This window comes from Fulmarus glacialis, unplaced genomic scaffold, assembly GCF_000690835.1.
Source record: "Fulmarus glacialis isolate BGI_N327 unplaced genomic scaffold, ASM69083v1 scaffold22092, whole genome shotgun sequence".
NCBI classification, from domain to species: Eukaryota; Metazoa; Chordata; class Aves; order Procellariiformes; family Procellariidae; genus Fulmarus; species Fulmarus glacialis.
The window spans coordinates 3,143-27,829 of NW_009196237.1; the positions used below are offsets into that span (position 1 = coordinate 3,143).

General features: G+C 44.0%; 1 protein-coding gene across 1 annotated transcript in view; it reads left to right on the top strand.

The window, feature by feature from the left end:
• Positions 1-217: 217 nt before the first annotated feature.
• The window catches only part of CDK15 (cyclin-dependent kinase 15), a gene marked incomplete at its 5' end in the record, with an annotated part of 35,140 nt that continues 10,670 nt past the window's right edge, over positions 218-24,687 (top strand). The window contains 9 exon segments of the mRNA XM_009572151.1: positions 218-496; positions 646-743; positions 1,388-1,467; positions 5,064-5,158; positions 5,952-6,014; positions 7,983-8,106; positions 8,677-8,797; positions 15,040-15,133; positions 20,007-20,070. Of these exon segments, the coding sequence (XP_009570446.1) occupies positions 218-496; positions 646-743; positions 1,388-1,467; positions 5,064-5,158; positions 5,952-6,014; positions 7,983-8,106; positions 8,677-8,797; positions 15,040-15,133; positions 20,007-20,070 (1,018 nt within the window).

Below are 24,687 nucleotides of genomic sequence, written 5' to 3' on the forward strand. Positions count from 1 at the left end.
TGAAATTTCACTCCTGCATTTGGTTTTTAGTCCCTGCTCTAACAGATTGCTATCTAGAGACAAATAAATCAAGGGTAAGAGAGAATAACATGCATTTAGAATGATACTGGTAGAAGTGTCCTCTTTGTGTGTTCTCAGTGAGCGCTACCATTTACCATGACAGGAACATACAGACAGTTGCTCCTCTTACAGATGGAGCTGAGAAACTGTACTGGAGACTGGTGGGGAGGGAGATGAAAATGATGTGAAGTGCTGAAAGCCAGTGCAGTCAAGGAGAAAGGAAAGAATCACATCAGTAAAATGGTGGTTTGCCAGTGATATAGTTTGCCTTCTTTACCTGTACCAGCTGTCGGATGTAACCAGAGCACCCCTTCCTCTACCCTCACTGCAGGCCCCGCGGCTCCACACCCTCCAGAGTTGGAGGTGCAGGATGCAGAGACCTTGGGGTAACCCTGATCCTTTCCAGGAGCAGGAGGTTGTGGAGAGGTTCAAATGGGTGAGTATGCAGCATCCATAGAACCAGACAGGACATATTTCATCCCATGATTATTCCAGGCATGAATCAGTGTTTAATTACTGAATGACATGCTAGTAGCTTCTTGTTCTACCCAGCAATCTAAAACACATACCAATTTCTTCATGAAGCAGAGACAAGGCATCCCGTTTGGAGCTGCCACATCCTATGTACATCTAGAGAAGCTGTGTGAAGGATCCTGTGCAACTGTGTACAAGGGGATCAGCAGGTGAGCAAGGCCCACCAGTGCCATTATTGCCTTCCCAGTGCCTGCTGAAAACACCCATTACAGGAATCCATAAGAATGATCTTGAAGCTGGGGAATTCAGAGTTCTTACGGGAAGATAAAGGCAAATCAAAATCCAGCTTTGCCTTTAACTAGGATATTCGCAAAGCCCCATCCCAATTTTTCAGGGAACTCCTCCACTACAGCCATGGATACTCCACAAAGACACTTTGCTCCGCAGCAGCATGCCAGGAGATTGACTGACTGCACCAGGGAGGGAGCGAGGGTTTTCCTTGAAATGAGGGATCCCTGCATGATGGAAAAATTGGGGGTGAGGCCATGCTGCCATCACGCAGGGGCAGGAAAGCTGTGAGAGGGCAGAGTGGGAACACTGCCTAAAGCCATGCTCTAGCAATACCTGGTCAGCAGAACAGTGCTACTCTAGCCAGGCGGGCTGGCTCCCGTTGCGCTGCTAATGAAGACAAGATGGAAGTGGCTTGTAATTCCTTTCTGAGCTTGGCCTGGGTGGGGCAGTGAGCCCTAGAAATTTTGCTTGGGTAAGTGTGGAGCACCCCAAGAGACCGTTAATGTTGTTGTCATGCCAAGCACTGAGGCGTTTTGTGTGACCTTCCACTCTGACCTGACAGGATCAACGGCCAGTTGGTGGCGTTGAAAGCGATCAGGCTGGAGGCAGAGGAGGGAGTGCCCTTTACAGCCATTCGGGAAGGTAAGACATAAAGAGCTTCTTCAAACATCGGTGAAGAGCGAGGGACATCATTCTTGAAGAACATTTCTTTTAACCTGAAAAAGCTCCACGTGACGTCTTCCTAAGTCCTTTCTTGCCTACTCAATGTGCTGTCTGTCCTTCTCTCAAAACTCTCAGTTTCCTTATCCCCTCATGAAGGAGGTCTTTGTGCTGGGCTGGGTGAACATGTGATGGACGGAGGGGGAGTCTGCTGGCCAGTGTATTCCGTTGTGACAGATGCATCCGAGCTTGTGATAAGGAAAGTGCCGGCTGCAGCCAGAGCGTATCCTTTCTAGCAGCGTAGGGCCCTCTTACACCTCCTGCCTGCTACCTGCTCCGTAGTTGCTTTCTCACTCCCATTTCTATACATTAGCACTGCACAGCAGTTTTTTCTGCTGTTGTATTGGGCAGCTGTGGACTGGAAATGCCCTTTGCACCAGGGTCTCTGCTTGCTGTTATCACAAACGGTGCCACTTTCCTGTGTGATGGCAGCTGATACCTGGAACATCACAGATCCCAGCCTGAAGAGAAATGCTTTCAATAAAACTGGTGTTTAATACATCTATCATTTCAGCCCGGTGAGAAATTCTTTCTATCCGTTGACTTTGTAGAGCACTGGGCAAAATGTCTGCAGCTTTCTCAGTTTCTTTGAGAAGGAAATGCTTTTGTTTAAGTGCTTGATTTTGGCTGAATGTATTTACTTGTCCCTACAGACCAAGTTCACAAACTGCCTGGTTGATTAAGGCTTCTGTTTTTGTCTGCTCTACAATCCCAAGAGGATCATAATCTGGTTTCTTCCTTACACAGAAATATGCAACCTTTGTGCCAGTCTGTTGTCTGTTATTAGTGAGAGCTACCAGTGTAAGAGGTCACACATATTTTGTTTTCTACTTCTTACTGCAGTTCAAGGCTGGGGTTGATTTTGTCACCTCGGGGATCAAGTGTCAGGGACTGGATGCGCCAGCTTTCACAGAGCAGCCCTAGCCCAGAAGGACTCTTACACCAGTCAACTCAATAACGAGAGAGGTCAGTGGACCTGCTCCAAGTTTATAACAGTGTAATTAAGATTAGAAAGTTTACGAAGTCCTTAGTCCAATTCTCAATGAAACCAGATTGCCTAAATATGCCTATTTACAGAATGCCTTGTGTTACAGTTTCCTATGCACATTTGCCGTGGTGCTTTTGCTCTGCGTTTGCACTTGTAGCCCACCAGTAAAATAAGCCTTAAAAGCTTTATCTACATAGAACTAATGATGCTCTAACCCCTTTAGCATGATCTACTGGACAGGCTGAGAGCCTTAACTTCATTCATTATGGGAGAAAACAAGTGTGATCCTATGAAGCATCTACTTTAAATAGATCTTTTGTGTACTGCTGAGCTTTGCAGCATCTGACACCTCAAATTTACAATGTAAGTCAGTAGTGCAAACAAAGCACAAGATTTATTAACGTGGTGCATTCTCTGCTACCCTGGAGGAATGGCACTCCCCTGACAAAGAGCCACTTCGCTCCAGGAAGCCCCACAGAGCCGAAATGCGTTTAAAGCTCAGTTCTGGCTGTAGCACCTGACACCCCAGCAGGGGGTTGTAGAAGCAACCAAGTGAGGCGCAGTTCCCAGAGGCCTGATACAGGCACAGGAGCTGAATTCTCCGTATTACTGTGGACCCTCTGTACTGCTCCTCTGGAGCAACAGCTCCAGTCATATGGGATTTCTGAGGTATCACAGAGCCAGGTTAGCACCCCCTTTCCATAGCAGATGGGATCTAGCCGGAGTATCTTTACTGGGTTCATAGGCAATTAGGTGCAATGTGCAGCGTGTTTATGGTTCATACTGCCGTGCACTGGAAACATACTGGTGGTAGCTAAATGGACTAGCATCAGTCCTAGAGGCAGTTCAGCTGCAGCAGCACCCAGCTCTGTGCAAGAACTAATTTACAATCTGTGCTATTTCCAGTAGTTATGCTGAATCAGGCATCCCTTACTGCTCAGCAGTCTCAGCATTGACATATGCTTAGACCACAGCTGTGTAATACAGTGTATCTGGCTGTAGGGCTTTTAGAACCAGGTGAAATTGTTATGGGTACAAAAGGCAAAGTGCTAATCCAGTATAAATTTGCTTTGCCAGCATGAAACTCTTCAAATATCTTTTGCAGATTGTTTGAAAAACAAAAAGCAGCTTTTATCCAGGACCAAAACTCATTTGGCCTCCTACGGTCAGCCCAAGCTCTGTATTGTGCGCTTCGGCTAATTCAGCAGAAATAAGATTGTATGCCCATGCCTTATCTGAATGAAATTTGTAGCACTGTGTGGTCTGACAGCAAACTAATTCGGTTTTAGTCAGCGGGGAAAGGTGAGTCTGGAGCAGCTCTGAGGCTATTCTGCTATGTCAGAAGCTGAACTAAAATCTGGAGTCAGGGACCTCTGTTTTTGTTGAGCTTTGGGGCTTCTGTCTGTGCACAGTTTTGGTATAACAGCTGGCTCGGATTCTTCAGTAGTGCCAGGGATCGACAGGCAGAGCGATCCCAGCTCCACCACTTTCCCACATCCCTCCTCTGTACAGAGCGACAGCAACTATTGTCTCAAAGCTATGGTAGCCAACGATGAAGCTGTGTATGCTCTTCCCCCATAAAGACTATCTTTGAGACTTTCTGCTGAGAAGCTGCCTTCATGAGTGTGTCGGCTGGAGCCTGCTCTATCATGAGAAACCTAAAACAAGGCTGAAAGGCTCAGAAGACTGTAGCTTTTGTCTTAGCATCAGTCAGTGCTCTGTGGTGTATGCAGAGGCAGAGACTCTTCCATATGCTGCCCTCTCCATCACCACACCCTAGGTGTGCTGAGGCTTGGTGAAGGCATGTCAGCACCTAAGAACCAGGGCCACACAGCTGCAATGATGCTTTTAGATGGTTAGGCCAAAAGAAAAAACGTGCCAAAGTTGTATACAAAGAAGTTACTGTTCACTCAGTAACTTCATCATCTCTGCTCTTTGAGTTTTAAACCAGAGAAAGTAACCAATATGCTTTCTCCAAGCTAAAAGCACAGAGCTAAATTCAGCTTAGCATCTACAGTGATTTCTTTTGCCAGGTTTTTACACCCTGATATTGTGAAGCTGGAATCTGATAGAAACTCAGCTTTCCCCAGAAGTCTCCTAAGGGCCCTGCTGAGGGCACGTGCCGGGAGGCAGATGGGAGAAGGGCGAGAAGCTCAGTGACAGCCCGGGCGCTGCTGCTTTCTGACTCAGGGAGCTCCCAGCCCCTGCCTCGTGGCATTTGCCTTGAAGAAATTATTTCTCCTCGGCTGAGAAGCTGACAGCTGGGAACTGTGAACTGCTATTTCTGACAGAGGCAAGATCCCACTTCTGAGAGATGGACGGGCTCCTGCCAAGCCCGGAGCACTGATGCTTGCTTCTCTAAGGAGGTGTTCCATCCTCCTCCAGACTCAGTAGCTGCTGCTTCTTACAGAACTGCCAAGTTTGGACTATTTCTCCCCAGTTTTTTATTTTCACTGCCTTGCTGTGTGCACTGTCTCCTTCCACTTCTAGCAGCAGTGGTTAAGTTGATCCTCCTTTTGTGTTTCCCCAGCTTCTCTTCTCAAGTATTTGAAACATGCCAACATTGTACTGCTTCATGACATTATCCAGACCAAGGAGACACTAACATTTGTCTTTGAGTACATGGTGAGTTGATGTTTTTCTAGCTTCCTGTGGAGCTAGTACTGGGAAGTACTGGGAAGTGGCTGCATAATGAATTTACTGCATTATGAGACATCTACAAAGAGACGAGTTGTAATCTTTTAGTGCAGTGATTGATTTTCCTTCTGGATCTCCTGCTTTCCAGCCACACAGCCTTACTCTTTTCTTTCTGTATATGCGACAGCTGTATGCAAAAATGATTCCACATCTTGTCTCCACTAGGATGGCAGACACTATTTACCAACATTTCTGCCTTGACAACACAATAAAAGTACTGTTCTTGAGCCACAGCAAAGACAGGAAATAATGATACGAGCTCACATCCCGGTTGGGGTCAGATTTGGCACTGACCCCAGTGGCTCACCATGACCAAGCTGCGGGTTGCTCTCATGGGGAGGGCACGATGCCAGTAAAAAAGTTCTCAGCATGAGTCTTGCTACTTCTGTTGCTTTTGCTGATAGCTGTCAACCAAATTATAAGGAAAATACAGGGGCTATGTCTTCTTATTGCAGCTTTATGATTAATTCTAGCACAAGTATGAATTCTGTTAACTATCAGCTTCAGGTCATAAACTGCTAGGGTGAGATTACAGGTCAGCCAGGTCCCTGATTTGACCCAGCACTTAAGCACATCCTTGTGTGCTGCATCAGATCAGATGTTTGCCAAGGTGAAAGAGACACCTTTGTAGTGGTTGCATATTTTTTCCATTTATAGAAGAGGCATTGTTGGTAGAAGCATTTTACGCTAGTAGGTTTGCCTCAAGTTCTCTTTTATTTAGCACACAGATCTAGCACAGTACATGGGCCAGCATCCTGGAGGACTTCATTCGTGCAATGTTATGGTGAGTTCCTTAAAAGACTAGTATCCCTTAAAGCATGAGGAAGTGTTATTTTCCACTACGTATGGTCACTGTAAATTGCTTACTAATACTTATTTGTTCCATATATGACAAACACCCTGGAGAAAAGCTGCCTTTGATAAAGATGTAACACCCTCCATCTCAGTCTCCAAAGCCTTTTTTTGGTTAGCCCCTATTCCCATTTTCTGAGACTGCAAGAGGACATTCAGCTTTTGTGAACAATGACATCTTGTGGCAAGCAAATGTGTCTCTACACAAATTTGTATCTTCTTATCATTAGAATACATTATTAATCTCAAATCTCACTCTCTCCTCATCTTGAACTATCTTCATATTTACAGTTATTTAAATCCCTTTTGTTACTATTACAGCTTTTTGGGATTGGTTGACTGGACCTGAGCACAGGTGAAGATGTACCCTTACTTTATAGACTGATGTTATAATAGTCTCCTACTCTCCTTTGTACACATCTTCATATTTAGTTAACTTTCAGGATTGTTGCTGCACACTGACCTAAGGTTTCAGTGCAGATGTCCTCAGTGAATGGGTCCTTTTCCTGAGCAGCTTCAGTTAATTTATATTACAGCTGTCAACAACAACTTTGTATCTTATCAAACTGCCTATTCATCTGACTTTGTCAGATCTCTCTGAAGTTCCTCACTGTCACTTCTTATCACGGCTAATCTAAATACTCTGTCATCTTCAAATGTTGCCACCTTGTTCACATCTTTTTCCAGATAGTTGTTAAGCAACACCAATTCTAATGAAGTTTCTTGGGGCCCCAGATTTTAAACATCCTTAAAGCTCAGATATGTCCAAGATGCAGTGTTGTAGTTTTGGCACAGATCTCAAGGGCTCTGCTACCAGGCGGGCTTGTAAAGCCCATGGAGTACATGGCTGTAGCATGTACTCACTGGCATTTCTGTGAGTGAACACTAGCCAGCTGCTCTGCTTTCCTGTCCGAAATCCTCGTTGTCAGCAGGAATGATTTACCGCTCCTTTAGGAGGGTCATCTAGCTTGCTTCATTTTTGCTGGCAAATGTTTGTTTTTTCTCTGAGTGATTCCTATCGAATATGATGCAAGGATGCAGAATATTGCAGGGACACTGTTCTGGTACAAAAATGACCTATGGGTGTCACTGTTTTTCCTCCTCTTCATATTAAGCTTCTGGTAAAAAATATCTCTTCTCTGGTGAAGTCTAATTACTTTTGCTATGTTTTGTTTCTATCCTCTCTCCAATTTCACACCTTGTTTCAGCCCAGCTTATTTTGCTTCAGGCTTATTTACACTGTGATGGTGGTGGGAGTTAGATATTTTTTTCTTGCTTGTTTTCTGCTTTCTTTCTCGTTTGCTTGATTCATCATACCTTATTTGCTATATCTGTTCAAATCACATCCTTGTGTTTTCTCCCAGCTTGAAGATAACAGTTCACTTCGTCAAGTAAGTCAGTTCACTGGTCCAGCTTATACTGGGAAGAGGTGGTGCGTACAGTGGCTGCAGAACTCCCTCTGCTGGTGTCAGCTAGCTCAAATGGGCAAAACTTCTTTAAACCTTCATTTTGCTTGGCTGTACGTCTTTGTCTTGAACACTGAAATCAGAATATCTGCAGTTCTGAAAGCCGAGTCTGTGCTTTGGCAAGTTGCGCTTGCTCCTGCAATCAATAGTCCATTTCTAAAGAAAAGTTAAATTTCAAAGTGTGCACTTAGGGACTGCACTATAACTGCCTTCATGGCCAAATATTCCACCCCAAAAACCTCAGAAAGCTGCAGGGCAGTCATACCCCACCGCAGTTTTCTCTTCCTTCGCCAGCTCTACTCATTTTGGGGATTTTTACTGGTTTCTTACTTGCTTTGTTCTGCTTTGTTCCAGGAGTTCTCCTGAAGTTCAGAGTTAATGTATCAATGCAAAGTCACACAAAATCATTTCAGTTTTTTGTTGGCTTTTTCTAGCTCTTCATGTTCCAGCTTTTGCGCGGCCTGGCTTACATCCACCAACACCACATTCTTCACCGTGATCTGAAACCTCAGAACTTGCTCATCAGTTGCCTTGGTGAGCTCAAATTAGGCGACTTTGGTGAGTCACAGTTTGGATAATGCTAATATATCTGCTCAGACCAAAGCTTTAGCATGCATATATATCTGTATCCATGGCCAATTAAAGCATAGAAGCATAACCTCTTACTGAACTTCAGGAAACTATTTCTGTGGTCAGTCCAGCCTTTCTTGCCTTTATACTGATAGGTGCAGGGAGTAACCTCATTTAAGTCAGAGCAATTACTGTCACGTAAAACTGGTTCAAGAGAATTGAGAATCAACCCCTCTCTCTTCAGAAAATAATGTAACATGTAGAGTCCACAACAATGTGCTGAACCAAAAAGCTTTCTTGGCATTGATTTGGGATGGCTGCTTCAGTCACAAATGGTCAGGCCCTGCAAAACACAGCATATTGCTTGATCTGATCTGCCCCAGAGGTATATTCCAGACATACTTTCTTTGTCAGTTGCTTGTAAACTGCATTGGGATTGCTTGTGTTTAAAGATCCAAGAGAAAATAATGTCCTGTTTCAAATTATTATCGTCTATGCATTGTACAGGCAGAAGGACTGTCCTAACACAGCAGTCATTTTTAAAAAATTTTTTTGCAGGCCTTGCTCGTGCCAAGTCCATCCCCAGACAGACATACTCCTCTGAAGTGGCGACACTCTGGTACCGTCCTCCTGATGTGTTGCTTGGAGCTACAGATTATTCTTCTGATCTAGATATCTGGTACTGACCAATTTCAAAGCATTTGGGGTTCCTTGGGAAAAATAATCTTTATCTGAATTAAATTAAGTCAATCAAGTTACAGTAGATACAGTAGTGAGTAGAGGAATTAACACCTGTGAGCAGAAAATGTGTGAGCAGTGGGGAGTTTTGTACTGCTGGGTTCATAGAAGTTTTTGGGAATGATGTCACACTACATCTCAGCTATGGATTTATATAAACCTCATCTGATAATATTTATGAGATATGTACATCTCATTTGGTAACATTTATGAAGCATTTTCAGGTCTTGCAACAGAACACCTTTGCTTAATGCACTTATTGTTTTGTATCTATGTGGTCGTCTGAGTCAGTGGTAGCTCTCTACAGCAATGGCTTTGTGAAGAAACAATGGATCCAGTCACAACTGCACCAACAATGACTTTGGCCTTGGTAACAAAAGGTGGCCTTAAAGGGTTTCTGAATGGGTCTGGAGATAGAAAGGTGTCTGAGATTTTCATTATTTCTGTAATACTTTGTCCTTCTTCTCAAAGAACATGTCTCAGATGCACTCTCCATTTCGTACAGGAGAAGGGCTGTGTTCTGTAAAAGCCGCCTTTACCTTATGAGCTCTATCCCAAAATCTTAACATGTGTGGGAATCACAGGAAACAAGCCACACGTTAGCAGAGCTGAAGGGAGAGGGGTCTCTGAGAGCAGGCAGAAAGCAGGAGAGGATGAGGACTTCACAGGGGTCCCACTGGTCATTTTGGGCTGGCCTGGATGTGTAGCTGGGCCCTAGAGTTCACCTGCCTCTGGCTCACTTCTGGACCAGCCTGAGCCCACCTCCAGCAACACAGTCCTGACTTACTCATGGACAACACGCAGCTCATGAAGTTGCAGGAGACTACCCTTATTCTGGGCAATTTACATCTGTAGATAGTATTGCTACTTCACCCTTTCTTCAGGCCAGTTAATTTTCTGCCTGTGCCTGTCACACCGGGACTTTTCTTAACTGCTCTGCAGAGTCAAAGGGTGGGAGCGCAGCAGGCTGAAGAACGTGCAAGAAGAGGGCTGGGTAAGTTTACAAACAGCAAAGCTCCAGGTCTTCTCAGGCTGTATCCCCCTCCAGAGGTCTGCGGCTTATCGGAGACTCCAATGGCCTGTCTGGAGGGCAGTTCAGGGAAACAGGAGTTTTTAGTTTGTTCACTTCCCTAGGCCTGCTGCTAATTTAATTGCTTAAAGATTTCTCCAAGGAGGAAAACCTTGCTAAATTCTAATGGCTTCCAGCTGCTAAGCCAGTCTAAATAGTCCTGTCTTCTCTCCCCCACTACCTGTCACCTCTCCCCTCCAGACAGTCTCTCAGGAACGTCTGCTGAGTTTGAAGAAGATGCCTGCCTAGCAGATTGGAGGGTTTGTATTAGGCAGATGCTGGTATAAGCCTGGTTTTTTTTTCCTGAAAGTTGACCCCTGCCCAAAGCCCCGGCTATGCACAGAAAGCCTGGCATTTCTGCCTGTGCAAAACCAACATACCCACTACGTAACTCTGCTCTAGTGTAATGAATAGCAACATAGGAGTGGTATACAAAGATCCCATCCAGCACTCTGACCAGCTCTAACAGCACAGTACTCTCAGTCCCACTGAACTACATTCACACTATAGGCACCTTTGTTATAACGCCTCCTTATAATAACAACATTCAAAGTGTTTGCCCTAAAGAAAGATGTCACGCTGAGAGAATAGAGTACTTCAGTGAGCTCTATTCAGTAACTTCCTCTAACAAGAGTCATTTATTATCTTGATGTACACTGCATTTAAGTTCAATTTTTGTCTATTAGGAAATAATGTGAATTCACACAGATGTTACTTGTCTGTTGGGAAGAAAGAAAAAAAACCCTATGTCTTTTGGATGCTGCAATTTACATGAAGGCAGGTCAGAATGCCCTTGGTAATGGCATGAGACAGTGGGTGTTAAAGCCTTGGTTTAAAGAAACCAATTATAACAAAATAAAACATTATGGCAATTTATGCATAGTGTGCTTGAGCAGCAATACTGTCAGTGGGAGGCACATGGGAAGTGAATGAGGCCTTGAATAGATGAAGAAAGAGATATAGAAGGAGACTCTCTTGCTCTTGGACTAACTAGAAAAGCTGCTTTAATCTCGCTGTATCTTTTTTCTCTATCTTTCTCCCTCACTATCTCTTCAGGACTTTAGAAGATTCAATTAAGGGATTTCGGGGAGACTAATGTTTCAGGGAGATTACACTGCATATCAGAAAGACTTTTTTTTTTTTTCAAACACCAAGTGCTTTATGCACGTGCAGCACTAGTAGCTGCTAACGTCATGAGTGCCTTAAGTCATGTCTTCTTTTCAGTCAGGCTTTCCTTGTATAATCTTCCATTAAAAAAAAAAAAAAAAAAAAAAAAAATCGTCACAGGAATCTTCCTGGGTAGATTCATCTAGAATAGGAGTTCCCGTGCTGTCATTTTACGTGGATCTGCCAGGCCCACTACAGCCTTTTCCCCAGCCTGGTTTGCATTGCCCTGTTATGCCAAACTGGGAGATACAGGCTAAGGGCTCCACTGTACAGACCACGCTCGGTGAGGAACAAGAGAAAGGATATATTTCTGGTTAAATATAAAATTGCAATCTCCCAATGCCAGAAAAACTGTGGAGAGGGAACTCTGGGATGCCGCAGAGATATCTTAGATCTTAATCCTGATGAAGTCGTCTCTCCACTGTGTGATACAGCACTGCAGGCTGAGGAGTAGTACAGTGTTCAAACCTGCCCCAGGGATTGCAGGCAGATGCAACCATGCTGTCTGAACCAGCTCTGTTTACACTCACTGGAACTAAATATCCCTATAACCAGTTATACCTCTCCTATTACTTTAGCAGTCACTGTCTTGCTTCACGTGCATATCTGGCACATGCTGAAACATCATGTCTAGGCCTCTTCCTGAAAGACCCCTCCCTCTGCCCTAGCTCTTTCCCAGGCAGCTATCTGGGACTGAGACCCTTTGAGAAACTGTAGACTTGAAGGGATAAGAGGACCTCGGAAATGAGTATCAGAGGGGTAAGAAGGAAAAGGGCAAAACCAAAACAACGCTAGGTCTAAATCTTTAGAAATATTTAAAAGTAAAAGGTTTTGAATCATCCTCATTAACACAAGGATCCTTATAATGCTGTCAGAGCAGTAACTGTAAATCCCGTATCTCAGAAGGAAAGTTGAGGCCCCTACTGAAAGGCTAATATGGTGACTAGCACTAGTTTTCAAAATCCTACTTTAACAGATAGACAAAAATACCTGGGAAAAGAGGGGGGTGCCCATATGTCAGTTGTTCTAGCTACTTCTGGCCTTTTTTTGTAAAGAAAAGCATATTTCATCTGGAAACACACAGAGGTAGAAACAGTCATAATTGCCACCAATGAATCAATACAGTATCAAGCAGGCATTAAAGACAGCTAGTCAGCTGAGTCTCGCTACAGGAAATGAAAAGCTCTTCCTTTCCAGCAGCTGTGGTTGCTCTGATAGTTTTGTCTTTATTAGAGACACTGAGGTTTAAAGGCTTCCAGAGATAATGGAAATAAACCAGGAATACAAAAGACAGCTCTACCAGAAGGTACATTTGTAGCAACCCACAAGTTGTTCCTCTCCTCAAACTGACAGCTTGCCCATTAGTGAGAAGACTGTTTCATTAGATTTGAATTTTTGAACTCTTTGCTCATGAGTAATTCTTAGCAAATGCTAGCTGTATCTAGGAAAAAAACCCAGCTTTCTAGTTCTTACTTCTATTTATTGCTCTGTCTGGATTTCAAGACTTCTCAGCAATAACAGAAACCATAGCAGATCTGGTTTTCTGTCTGCCGTGAACTCTGTTGCCTTAGACCTTTGCAGCAGAGCAGTTAGGTCACAAGGACCACATTTATAGGGCACTTTCACTGTTACTAGCCCCTTTTCCTTGGTAACTGCTGTGTACCTCCAGTCCCCAAATCCTCAGTGTCTTAAATTCAATTTAGGAAACAGCACAGCCAGCACTGTTCATTAGAAAGAATCTCTGTGGAAGGTCTAGTTGCATCTGTCTCATTTGGGGACTGTATTGAGTCCACACGAGGTGTCTGCTGTTGCCAGTCTAATGGCCATTTCTCGCTAGGATATCAGAACCCAAACTGTGGGTGAACGTCAGGATCATTTGCTCCAAAAACACATAGAGCTCATTCTCTTCTCTCTACAAATCAAGAGTACCTAAATTGCTTTGACCATATACAGTTAAACTTGTGCAATGGAATCAGTGGATTACAGCAGCCCCTGTGGTTGCAAAATAGGGTGAGCCATTTGGCCACGTACATCAGCTGTGAAAACAAAGGGTTGGTATGACACTGGTCTCAGTGGAATCAATCTGTGGGCTCCAAAATAATATCTAGTGATGTGGTAATGCTATGAAACACAAAAAATCTATGTTGCAAAAGCTGGGGGTTAAGTTTTGTGATGCCTGGACCTTGTAAGAGGGTCCCATATTAGACAGGTAAGGAGCTAAGCTCACAAGACCCAAGGTTAGGGTACAGGAAGCTAAGGGAAAGTGCAGCAGAGATGTTTGTGAAAACAGCATTAGATATGGATCTGCAAACAGGCTTGGCATCACCTGATGCGCAAGGATGACCAAAATGAATACCGCAGATGAGTTGCATGTCAGGCTTTCAGCTGACCACAGCCAGGTGGGAAAAGCATCTACAGTATTGCAAAAACAAGGTGCAAGGGGTAACACAGCAGTGCAGATGACCAGAAGAGATTACTAGTTGTTGCTCAGAAAGTGAAAAATAATACTTTCAGAGTCTGTTAGACAAAGCTGGGTTTTCAACCTTTGAGCTTAAAGGACTCAAATTTGCTATAACCAAAGAAGATTGAGACTGAAACCTGAAAAGTTGGGGTGGGGCTTAGTGAAAAGACAGGAAACCTAGAAAAAGTTTGGAGGAAAAAGATTAAAAAGTAAACGAGCAGAGTTTTACACCATAATATAAGAGATGTAAATACTTGCAAATAGGTAAGTCTATCCTGACCACAACTATCTCATCATTATTGCCAGCAGGACTAATCCACCTTAGTGAAATTAAGCATTTTTTGTAGGGTTTGGTGGTTTTTTTTAAGCTAGCTGGTTTGCTTTGGCACAAGTGCAGAGTAGGGGATGGCATAAAAATAAGAATACTTTAACTTGCTGTTGTCACCAAGTTCTTTATGCTATGAAATCTTACCTTCAGTTTTCCAGTGAAGAGCTAATTGCTTCTGAAGGAAAAATCGCTCTAGTGGTTAGTGCCTCTGTGTTCTTTCTGCGTCTAATGTATCCTTCAACTAGCGTGTAGCAGTTCCCTGTTTATCTTTCCTACTGTTATCACTCCAGTTTTGCACCTTTTTCTCATGGAAAACAACCTAGTATTCCACAGGCTTCTGCCACGACCATCTTTTTTAGATGGGTTTGTAACAGGATAAATTGAAAGAGACCTGAAACAAATTGTCTGGTGCTGGAAAAAAAGATGGTGCTTAGTGTGTTTCTTTTCCAAGAATATCACCTGTCTTGTCTTGCTGGTAAAGGGTGGGGTTTTTTTTTAGTGGACGGTGCTGATGAGAAAAAGGAGATGGGAACAGACTTGTATGGAACTTTGACTGCTTTATTTTTTTCTAAAATCCTGGAGGGATGTGGTTGCGATGAATCCCTAGTCTGCTCCCATCCTATTTGACTTGTCAGCTTTTTAATTCAAGTGTTTCAATCTGTAGGACTTGGATGAGGTTAATGATACTACGTACAACTTGCAACAAGGGCCAGTTGCAAGTGCTTAGAAGAGTGCTGCAAGACCAGGGATGTATAAGATGGCCCTTCCCAAAGGAAACCTTCCCACAATCAGTACGGTTTTTTATAATGCTACATCCTGCCTACCACCATACTGTACAGGTATATCAGCCTTCACTGAAGCCAGTATTTATTTACATGTATACAGACACCCCACGTCCTGCCTTGCTTCACACACATACTCTCACTAGATGACATGAGGTGGGTATACAATACCTACACATCAGACTGGTACTTTTCAAACTTGAGCTGCAAAATATATAGGATTTACAGCTTATATCAGGATTTCTGCATTTACAAATCAGAATTTCTAAATTTTCATTCCAACAATTATCTTTCTTCCTTTCTCCCCTGCCCACCCCAACAATCATATTACATACGTCATGTACGTGAATGAGTTAATACCTTGGGTTTCTTGCAGGAGTGCAGGCTGTATATTTATTGAAATGATCCAGGGCCAGCCAATATTTGCAGGAACTTCTGGTACTCGTGAACAGCTGGCGAAGATCTGGGCGGTGAGTAAAGTATACCCTGAAATGGGAGAGAAAAAGAATCTGTTGCTCCAGCCCCCTACTTAATTTTGAAATCCTAAGCATAGGTCCTGTGAATAGCAGAAATAATTTGGTCCAATCTGCCAAGTTCATAGCAGACTTTGTAACCCATTTTATATTTGGCAACTTTCTTACAGACACAGGAGTAAATCAAATGACTTTCCTTTGATGTTTGTCATCTCATCAAAAATTTAAAGCCAATTAAAGTGACATCAAATTGAAGAAGGCATAAAAGGTGTGCAGGTACTGCAAATTCTATTCCTTCTTGTTAAATCCTTTACTTACTGTAGGATACAGCACACCATATTCTCACCAAGGAGCTCTAATACTGCTCTTAAACTACCTTGAAAATGGCAAGACCCTGAGGTTTTTCAGAGATCCTTCTTCATTTTAACTTGGAACATTTTGTCTCATCCAGTTTATGGTGCAGCCCTAGAGACTGCTTTGGCATAATGGAAAGTGTGAAATTACTTTATAAAGGCAGCAGTGAGTGAGAGCAGACATATTCAGGAGCCTCTTAAGCTGTTTTTTCTGCTGGGAAACTGAAACACAGAGCCACGTCCTTAGTGCGGCTTGGTAGAATTGAGGTAGTTACCAGCACTAGCGGATTCTGTACGTTCCTGACTGCTCATTGCTGACTCCGTTACTGACCCTTCAGGAAGGTCAACCTATAGATTCCTATTGGGTTTTGCTGTAGGTGTCTGCCCTTTCACATCTCCTCCCAGGGATTTACTCTTCTGCGTAGAGTGTTTCCCAAATGTGGGCTTTCAAAGGAGAAAGTACAGAAAACTCCACTTTGGAAAGTGGTGAGAAAGGACTTTATAGCCTCAAGTCTGCGTGAGTCAGATTTTTCTTTCTTAATCCCTTCATCCAGAAACACTCCTGCCTGGTAGGGTTTTCCTCTCTGCTTTTAGCTAGAATGTGATAAAAAGACAGAGAAGTGGGTCCAGTTCTTAGACTTGAGTTCAGTCCATTTAAATAAGTGCTGAATTTCTCTTTCATAGAGAGTGAAAAAAAAAAAAGAATTACTCAGAAAAAAAAAAAAATCCATACTTGGCCAATTAACAGGGTTCAAAGCCAGGGCAGGGTCCAGTTTCCCAGAGTGTGAATTGAAGGGTATCCTTCCACTTACGGCTCTGAAATCTCTGGATACATTTCCTGTGGTTTTGCTGTTGGAGGGTTATAGGCGTATCGTCATTTCTCTGGTATTATAACTAATACCGTGATTAATAGGATTTGTGCTACAGAAGGCAAAAAAACCTTATTTAAAAATCATGAGGAAGCTTTAAGAGCCATGAAATAATTAGTGCCTTTCACAGAAGGTTTTATGTTATTATACAGCCTGGAATGAGGTTCTGTGTCAGGCCAAGATTTCAAAGCTCCTTAGAGGCTTTCGATGCCTAACTTGAGATATTTTGCCGAGTGTGAGGTTCAGAATGGGGATTCCTACTGTTTTCTAATAGGCAGTTCCTTTCATGTACTAATAATAGAGGCACCCTGCACTGGTTTAAAGACCATCTGCATTTGTGTGCATGAGTCTGTATCACCCAGCATGCTTATCTCCGTGTAGGACTGTTGGTTCAAACACCGTATAGATATATAGCTGGAAAATCCCCATTCTGTGAAACGTGTTTGTCCTGTTGAATCGTCTGGACTGACTGCCTATCATTTCACCAACATTTCTTCTAGAGGCAAGTGCCACCTTAAGCAGTCTACATCCCCCATCTCTATCCCTGGCTGCTCATTCCTGATTATATGTGGGGCTACATGAACTGGAGAACCTATAACTTGTTTTTTTCTCCCTGTGTTACTCTAAACGAGAACAGTTTATTTACCCAGTTCATCATCTGGCTGCACAACCAGTAGCACTAATGACCAGTAGTACTAATGAAGGGATGACACAGGAGCAGGACCAAATGGGAAGGGGGCGAAGAGGAAGGAGCTACTTAGGCTGGCAGTGCTGGTTATGGAAGTGTGGCCTGAGTGAACGCGAACTGCAGTGTCTCCAGTTCTCTCATGGCATGGAGAGTAAGCAAACCTGACAAACTTAAGATCCATTAATCAAATTTCAAGAGATCAGGCATAGGTTTTGCATTCAAAAACTCCATCTTATTGACTAACATTGTGCTGAGAAGGACTTCATGTGGGCTGGATTAGGCTGCAGCATGCCACCAGCGTGCTTCTGCGGCTGAACCGAACACGGGACAAGTGCCAAATGAATGACTAGAAGGCTTCTCTACAAAAAACATAAAATATAACTTCCCAACAAAACTAAGCAAAGTCAGCTAGGGTGATTCCTTCATCTGGTTCATCACAGAAGAAGCAAGCAGTTAGAGGGCAGAGAGAAAGGACAATGATTTATACCAATTTAAAGTGCTTGCTGAAATACAGGCATTGTAAATATGTTTCTGGCTGAAACTATGCCTCTTCCAAACTGGACTGAACTGAGCTGCACCAAGACCTTTCACTACAGTAAAAAGTGCCTGCTTGGGGAAGCATGGCAGAGTAGCAAGTATAGAGAAGCTGTTTTGCTTTTTCTGATGGCATGGACCAGAGAGTTAACAGCTAGATTTAGGGTGGATACACAACAGATAAAACAATCCTCAGAGTATAATTAATTTCAATTAAATAAATATAACTCATTGTCTGATTTGGCAAGGAATCTCATTAAAGGTCCAGAAGGAAAAAAAAGAAAAGAAAAAAAAAATCACCTGCCCCATTACCTTGGAAATTCAAAAATAGATCCAAATTCATGGGTTGGAATAGCATCTTTTGTAAAGAAAAGACTCAGAAACGATAAATATAAATCCGTATTCATATGGCATTCCGTAATTGGTGCTCTGAATGCTTTCACACCTCAACTCAGCAAACCTTGCTGAAAACCTCGTGTAGCAAAGTACAAGCATTCACAAATAACTATTTTCTTTAATTCTTCACCAAAGAGAGGCAGAGTGCTGAGCTGACCCTGGAGAGTATGATGTTACTACGTACTGAACTTCCCCAGCTCCCTCTGATGCCCAATGGCTCACAGGAGACCTTGAAGAATAAGGGCCCAGACGAATGCAGGGATGGCACCTCAGAGCACACACCTGAATTTTCAATGCAGAATATTTTAGAGGTTTATGCTGTGGCTTCCTGGAAAGCGAAAAGGTTAGGAAAAGAGAGCAAATTCTGGATTCAGGTTCAGATTCCAACTCTCTCTTTCCTGTGCACACAGGGTGGGTTTGGGCAGACCTGCCCTACTTACATGACGTACACACCAGTCAAGAATGCATCCTCATCCAGAGCTGTTAAATTACCCCCGGTGCGAGCCACCTTCCAACATCCTCACATGGCTGAGCACTGCAAGACACCTTCTCTTTGGAGAGCTTTTAAGCTTCCGAGACTGATTTGGGGCAGCTTCCAAGACTGATTTTACAGGTGAGCAGAGACAAGGGTCCTACCCCTTGATCTTTGCTGTGGTGGGCAGAGTCCATAAGCAGTTTGGAAACATGGGCCACAGCAAGCCACCCTAGCTTGCTGCCCCCCACAGTCCACCATGCTAATATGTGCCAGCCAAGAGATGCAGTCCCTGCTAGTGGCTGTCTTCTCCAGGTAGCTGTAATTGTCCTCACAGCTATTTCCCAAGTGTGAGTGAGAAAAGCAATCAGCTACCAGACGCATAACAACTGCAACAGACAGGCTTTATATTTCTTCCTTCTTTAATGTATTTTTTTACTGATGCCTGTTTTCTTGCAATCTTATCACAAGTTTCTGTGAGGCCAAGTTGCCCATATCATAGATCTCAGCTTTCATTTTAAAGAAAAGGAATTGTCTATCATATGCAAAGTGTAACTAATGTGAGACAAATCTAATGTTGGAGAAGAGAAAATGAATAAAAAACCCTGACATTTTTCATGTTAAAATTTCACCGTTTTTTAAGGAAATCTGATAATTTTGGGGGTTGTCTGGATGATAAGCTTTGAATGCTAACTCTTAAGAGTTAGCAATAGTGATTTATAATACCATATCACATGCTGTGAACTCTTCTTAAATATGTGGCTTTACCTCTTTAGCACAAACTTACCCATATCAATAGGCACAATGCACTTTGCATGCGGTAAGAAATAATAATAATAGTAAACATCCGCAACTGCAACCGGCACAGAAATCCAGATATGCTTGATCTCACACATTTCAGCAACTTAAAATGAGGTTGGAGGAGGCTTTACTGGCCCAGACTTTGCTCAGTGAGGACCTACTTTTGAAGCCCACAATCTGTAATAAAGGCCAAATACACTGCTGAAGCTCTGGATGCTTCAGGATGAGACACTGGACTGCTTTCTAGCACCTGCCAGTAGACCTGTCTGCCAGATCTTCTTTTTCACCTCAGAACGGCAGGGGTTTCTATCACAGCTCACAGCCTGTGCTGCCGCTGAGCGTATCGGCTGGGGGCCGCCAGTGCAAGTGGGCAGAGTAAGTCCCCAGTGCGGCTCTGGCGCAGGAGGACACCATCAGCCGCGGAATCGGCTGAACAGCGTGACCCCTGGGCTGGCAAACACATGCAGGAGTGGCACCTGGCAGTGAAGCCGCATACGCCATCACTGATGTTCCCAGCAGCAACAACATTCAATCTCAGCAGGACCCCTTCTGCTATAAAAGATCAAGTGCTAAAATGTCAGTGTCCTTTACGTGCAGTGGTAGATCCAGCACTAGCCAGGGCAGTGTGAATCTGTGCCGGTTTACAGAAAAGTCCACAGTCTCTCTCCATCGAGACTGATTTACAGCTCCACACCAAGGCAGGGTACTGGCAGAGAGAGGTTATTGTTCTTCTCACTCTCTTTCTTCTTTTGCACAGGTATTGGGGGTCCCAACTGAGGACACCTGGCCAGGACTTTCCAAGCTCCCCAACTATAACCCAGGTAGGATTTAACTCACAAGAATGCCAGCTTTTTCTCTGAGCCCCTAACCACTTAATTTTTGGGTCAGTAATTGTCATTATGAAAAACCCTGTGCTTCAGTGTTACTAAATCCCTTGAGCTACTTAACAATAGTGTTGCTGTAGGACCTACAACAACACTGGGATTGGCCTAGGATACAAGCAAAGGTACATGCGTGGCAAAGTTGCCTCACTCAGCGCTGGGTATGTGTTGAGCTGATGGAAGATTTCATTGCTGCAAGTGCTGACAATGTAGTTAATCTCTACTCCTCAGTGCAACGGACCGAAGTCTCCTGGTTTAGACTGGAAAAGCTGACAGGTACCTGGAGACACAGTTTATCTGAACTCTCCTTATTTTTATGGAGATTGGTTTGGAGGCCTTTAAACCTCAGTTTTAAAGGTCACTGTCCCTGATTTTCATGTGGGCAAGGTGAGAAATCTGTGTGATTTATAAAGCCAGCTTCTTTTATTTCCACATGGGCTGGTAGAGGAGTCTGTGTCCTGGACTTCAAAGGGCCAGTTGTCTCTTAATTTTGATGTGGGCAGGTTGAGAAGTATGCTTTGAAAAGCTAGCTCCGTCACTCTCCCTTTCCCTCTCTCTCTCCCCCTTTCTCTTTTTGTTTAATGTTTTCTCTTGGGAAAATATATTCAAGTGTCAGTGAGGGGGAAATGATGAGCACTGATTCTCAGCCTCTCAGCAGGATCATTCTCTAAGAGAAATATAAAAGTGAAATATTAAAAACCCTAGAATGTGAAATCCACCCATCCACAATCTAGCCATTCTCTCTCACTTATACCCTAAGAGAGTGTGGGGGGGAGCCTGTCTATCTGGAAGGGGAAAAAAGAGCAGGGGGGAGAGGAGGAGGGAGAAGACGTGCTTTCAGCAAGAGGTTTACAGGTTTAGTAGAGCATAGTAACATCTTTTCAAAGAAGTGGGTGTTGCTCTGTGACCCAGTCCAAGATGCCCCTCCTTTGATTCTGGTGCATGAACACTAAACAGCCCCCATTTTCACATGGTAGCCACGATTGGCTGAACAATAACCTGGTCTCACAGTCGAAGGGACTGGAATCCTTCACACAATTAGCTGAGACACATTAATCAAACCAGCGTGAAATGGGAATGTGTCGCTGTCCACAGCAAGTTTAATTTGGATAGGGAGCAAGCACAGAGCAGACAGCTGGAGGAAGCACTTTCTTCTCTAAGTTGTTGAAGGCTTGGCTGGGTAGTCTACAAGTTAGGAAGGGCAGTCTCGGAGGAAAGAAATGCTCTTGTGTGGGACAAACTGATCACAAAGAATTTTTTTATGCCAGTCATCTGCTCATATAAGGCAAAAACTCTCAGTGATGATGATTAGGTATCCCGATGCTATGTAGAGGGACAATCTAAAAGTGCAAGCATTAAGGCTACGCTAGCAAAGAAACTAGTACAGACAACAGAGAATGTGTGAGTGCCCAGAACTGCGCTGAGCGGTGACTCCCATGCAGCTCTATTTTGTCTGAATAGCAGTGCTGTCCTCTGCTGCTGTGGAGGGTGCCAGTGGCAGGGCTGGGAGGGAGAGGACAGGCACCTAGGCAGCATGGAAATAGCTCCAGTAAAGACAAGTCTAGTCATCATAAGCAGTTTTCAAGTCTGAGTTGCTTTCAGGCTTGATAGAAAGTTTCCCTAACGGACTCCAGTGGGGCAGAATTGACCTGTGCTGTGCTGTGATCCTGTGACGCTGGTGCCTTTTGTGGCTGGAGCAGACAGAAATGCAAGAGTTAGAGGACACCTTCCTGTGGGAGCATCCTACCATGCTAGCAAACACATGGGAGAGGGGTGCTGAGCCAGTGTTTGGGGCAACAGCTGTGCCAGCCGGAGAGGCAGCATCCCTGTCCCCTCCTCAGGGCCTGCCTAAGGGGCTCCGAGCTGCTCCAGTGCTCCAGACACATACTGGAACCAAGCACTTGGCTCGCACCTGGATCATACAAACCAGTCTGGATAGAAGGTTAGTCCTATAAAGTTGGACTATTTGCCCTAGTCATGAACTAAATCAAGTCAGTTTTTGATGGGGCTGCTGGTAAGCAGGCAAATTAGTCTCTTTGTTTAAAGCTATTTGCCATTCACATGCTCCTGTGCACTTCCCCTTTCTTCCCTGAAGCACAAGTGCTGTTTCTCCCCCAGGACACGCTCAGCCCGCGTGGAAGCTGTGGAGTCTGCCTAAGAAAACCTCTCTTGAGGTTATTTCCAACCTAGTTGTGCGAATCGGAGTGCCTGGGATGGTTCAGATAAGCAAACAAACTTTGGAACGCTTCCCCAAATCTGATGGCTTGAATGCTTTTAGCTAGTCCTACTGATGTTCCCAGTGAGCGCAGGCAGCAAACAAACAAACAGGTACCTGCCCGAGGCAAGGAACCAACACGGGCAAAACAAAGCACTGAGGTGTGATCCTATTCTCATTGAAGTTGATGGCAAAACTCCCAATGGATTCAGCAGTGTAGGCTCAGTCCCAGACTGAGGTTGTTACTGGAAGGGTTCCTGGGCCAGGTGGGTTAGTAGGAATCTTTGAAGTGAAAGCTGGAAATCTTTAGATGTTTTCCTGTCACTACACTGGGCTCGAGCACATCCTGCTGCAGAGCCTGAAGAGGAGATACAGCATGTGCTGTGAGCCAGGTGCACGCAGGGCAGCTGGAGGAAGAGCAGCTCCCCTGCCCCCTCTATGGGCAACTGGCAAGGGATGAAATGTGCAAAGGAGTATTTGACCACCCTATGCCCCTGTGCCTTCTTGCACAAAGAAGTTCAGAAATGGGCCTCATGCCCATTGCCTACAGTTTGCCAAAATCTCAACCTGTGCCTGACCCCAGGTGAACAGGAAGGATGGGTGAGCAACTCTTCCGTGGCCAGCCCTACAGCAGCCATGGGGCCTGAAAGCACGGTTTTACCCCAGCCCTGGCTTGAGAACCAGTTGCTGCAGAACATGAAGGGTTGGGAGAGCTCCTGCCCCAGGTCTTGGCGCACTTGCTGGCCCTCTCCCTGGCTCCCTGGGCTTAGGAGCCCTGCCCATAGCGACAAGGCTTTGCCCTGTGTTTGTTCATTTGTTCTGTTCCCCTCATTTTGCTTCCCCTGAAAGAGGCAGTTGTAGCTCTGTTAACACTATTTTTGAAAGCTCTCATGCTGTGTGAGCTCAAATCCTTGCATTAATCTACTGCTGTGTTCATTTCACTGCGCTGAAAAGCAGGGAGTTTAAATCCCTTCTAAACACCATTGGTGACACCAGAAGGCCAGTGTTTTGATCCAGCCCCATTAATGGTTACAAGTTTGAATCTAGACAGCAGGGGTCAAGGGCAGGAAAGGATTAGGAATCACAGCCCATGACGTTAAGCTAGTGCTTCTGCCAAACTGGGAATACCGGAGCGCCCAATGTACCCAGTTGGTTCTTGTTTCCTTTTTCTGACGTTTGGATTCCAAAGAGTGGGGAACAATGCTTATTGTTTATAACATGATGAACTCGCTATGAGTAAGGTTTATTCCTTGATTTATCGCACAGGCTGATTAATGAAGGTACTATGGCAGGTAGTATCATCTCACTTAGCAGACACAGGTTTTACATTGGGCTTTTTCAGATGCAGTAATGACTCTTTAATTAAGCCTAGTTTTTCACATATCTGCAGGCTTTGCTACACTGAATGAGATTTAGAAGCTTTCCAGAGTCAACTTCTGCTCCTGAGTACAGATTTTTAATATCTGTTGCGTTTCCAAAATGTCACCAGCAGATGGAGGCAACAAGCAGCAGGCTCTGAAACACAGACTTCAGATGACATTTTGAGAATGCAGATGAAGTCCGCGCTCCGAGTGCTTTTTTTGTTTCCCCCTTTTTTTTAATCTCACTTTTTATGCTGATACTTCATTTAACAAATAGAATGGTTGGAAACTGAATTCTAAAACGATGAAATTTTTATTGTCATAATAAACTGCATGTGGCTTTGATCCCAAAGGGAAGAGCAGCACTGTGACTAATGCGCAATATATGCTGGCCAGGCACTATCTGTCTGGCACTGGGCACAGACTGCAGTTTCTAGCCTGCCACACAGACAGAGCTCTGCTTCTGTCCTGCAGCCACAGAGATTTCACTAATGAGATAAATTTTCTCTGTGAGCCTGCAACCCCAGTGCCTTCATCCAGCAGCACTTGGCATCCTCTTTCTCTCTCTTCATCAATTAGGAAAGTTTAACATTTGTCCTCTGGCTTGCTTGCCTCATTATCAGTTCATTAGCCACTTCCACCTGGGTCTTCATATAGGAAGGTATTTCCTCACTAGCACATGCTGCCTTGCATACAGATAGAAAATAACAAACCCAAGCACTAACTTTCAGATCTACTTATATTGCTAAAAAAGCCAATGAGCGCTACACAATCCCATCATTTTATGTCTGTATCATCATTGTAAGACGATTAAATCAGTAGTTCATCCACTTTTTGGAATGATATCCAAATATTCTTTATCTCTTACCTGTAAGGAGTAGCTGTTGACGTTGTTTTACAATTTTAGATTGGTCTTAATCTTACAGTAGGGAAAATATTTACTGCTCTGTTCTTACCCTGCTCGACACAATGGGGCCTCGG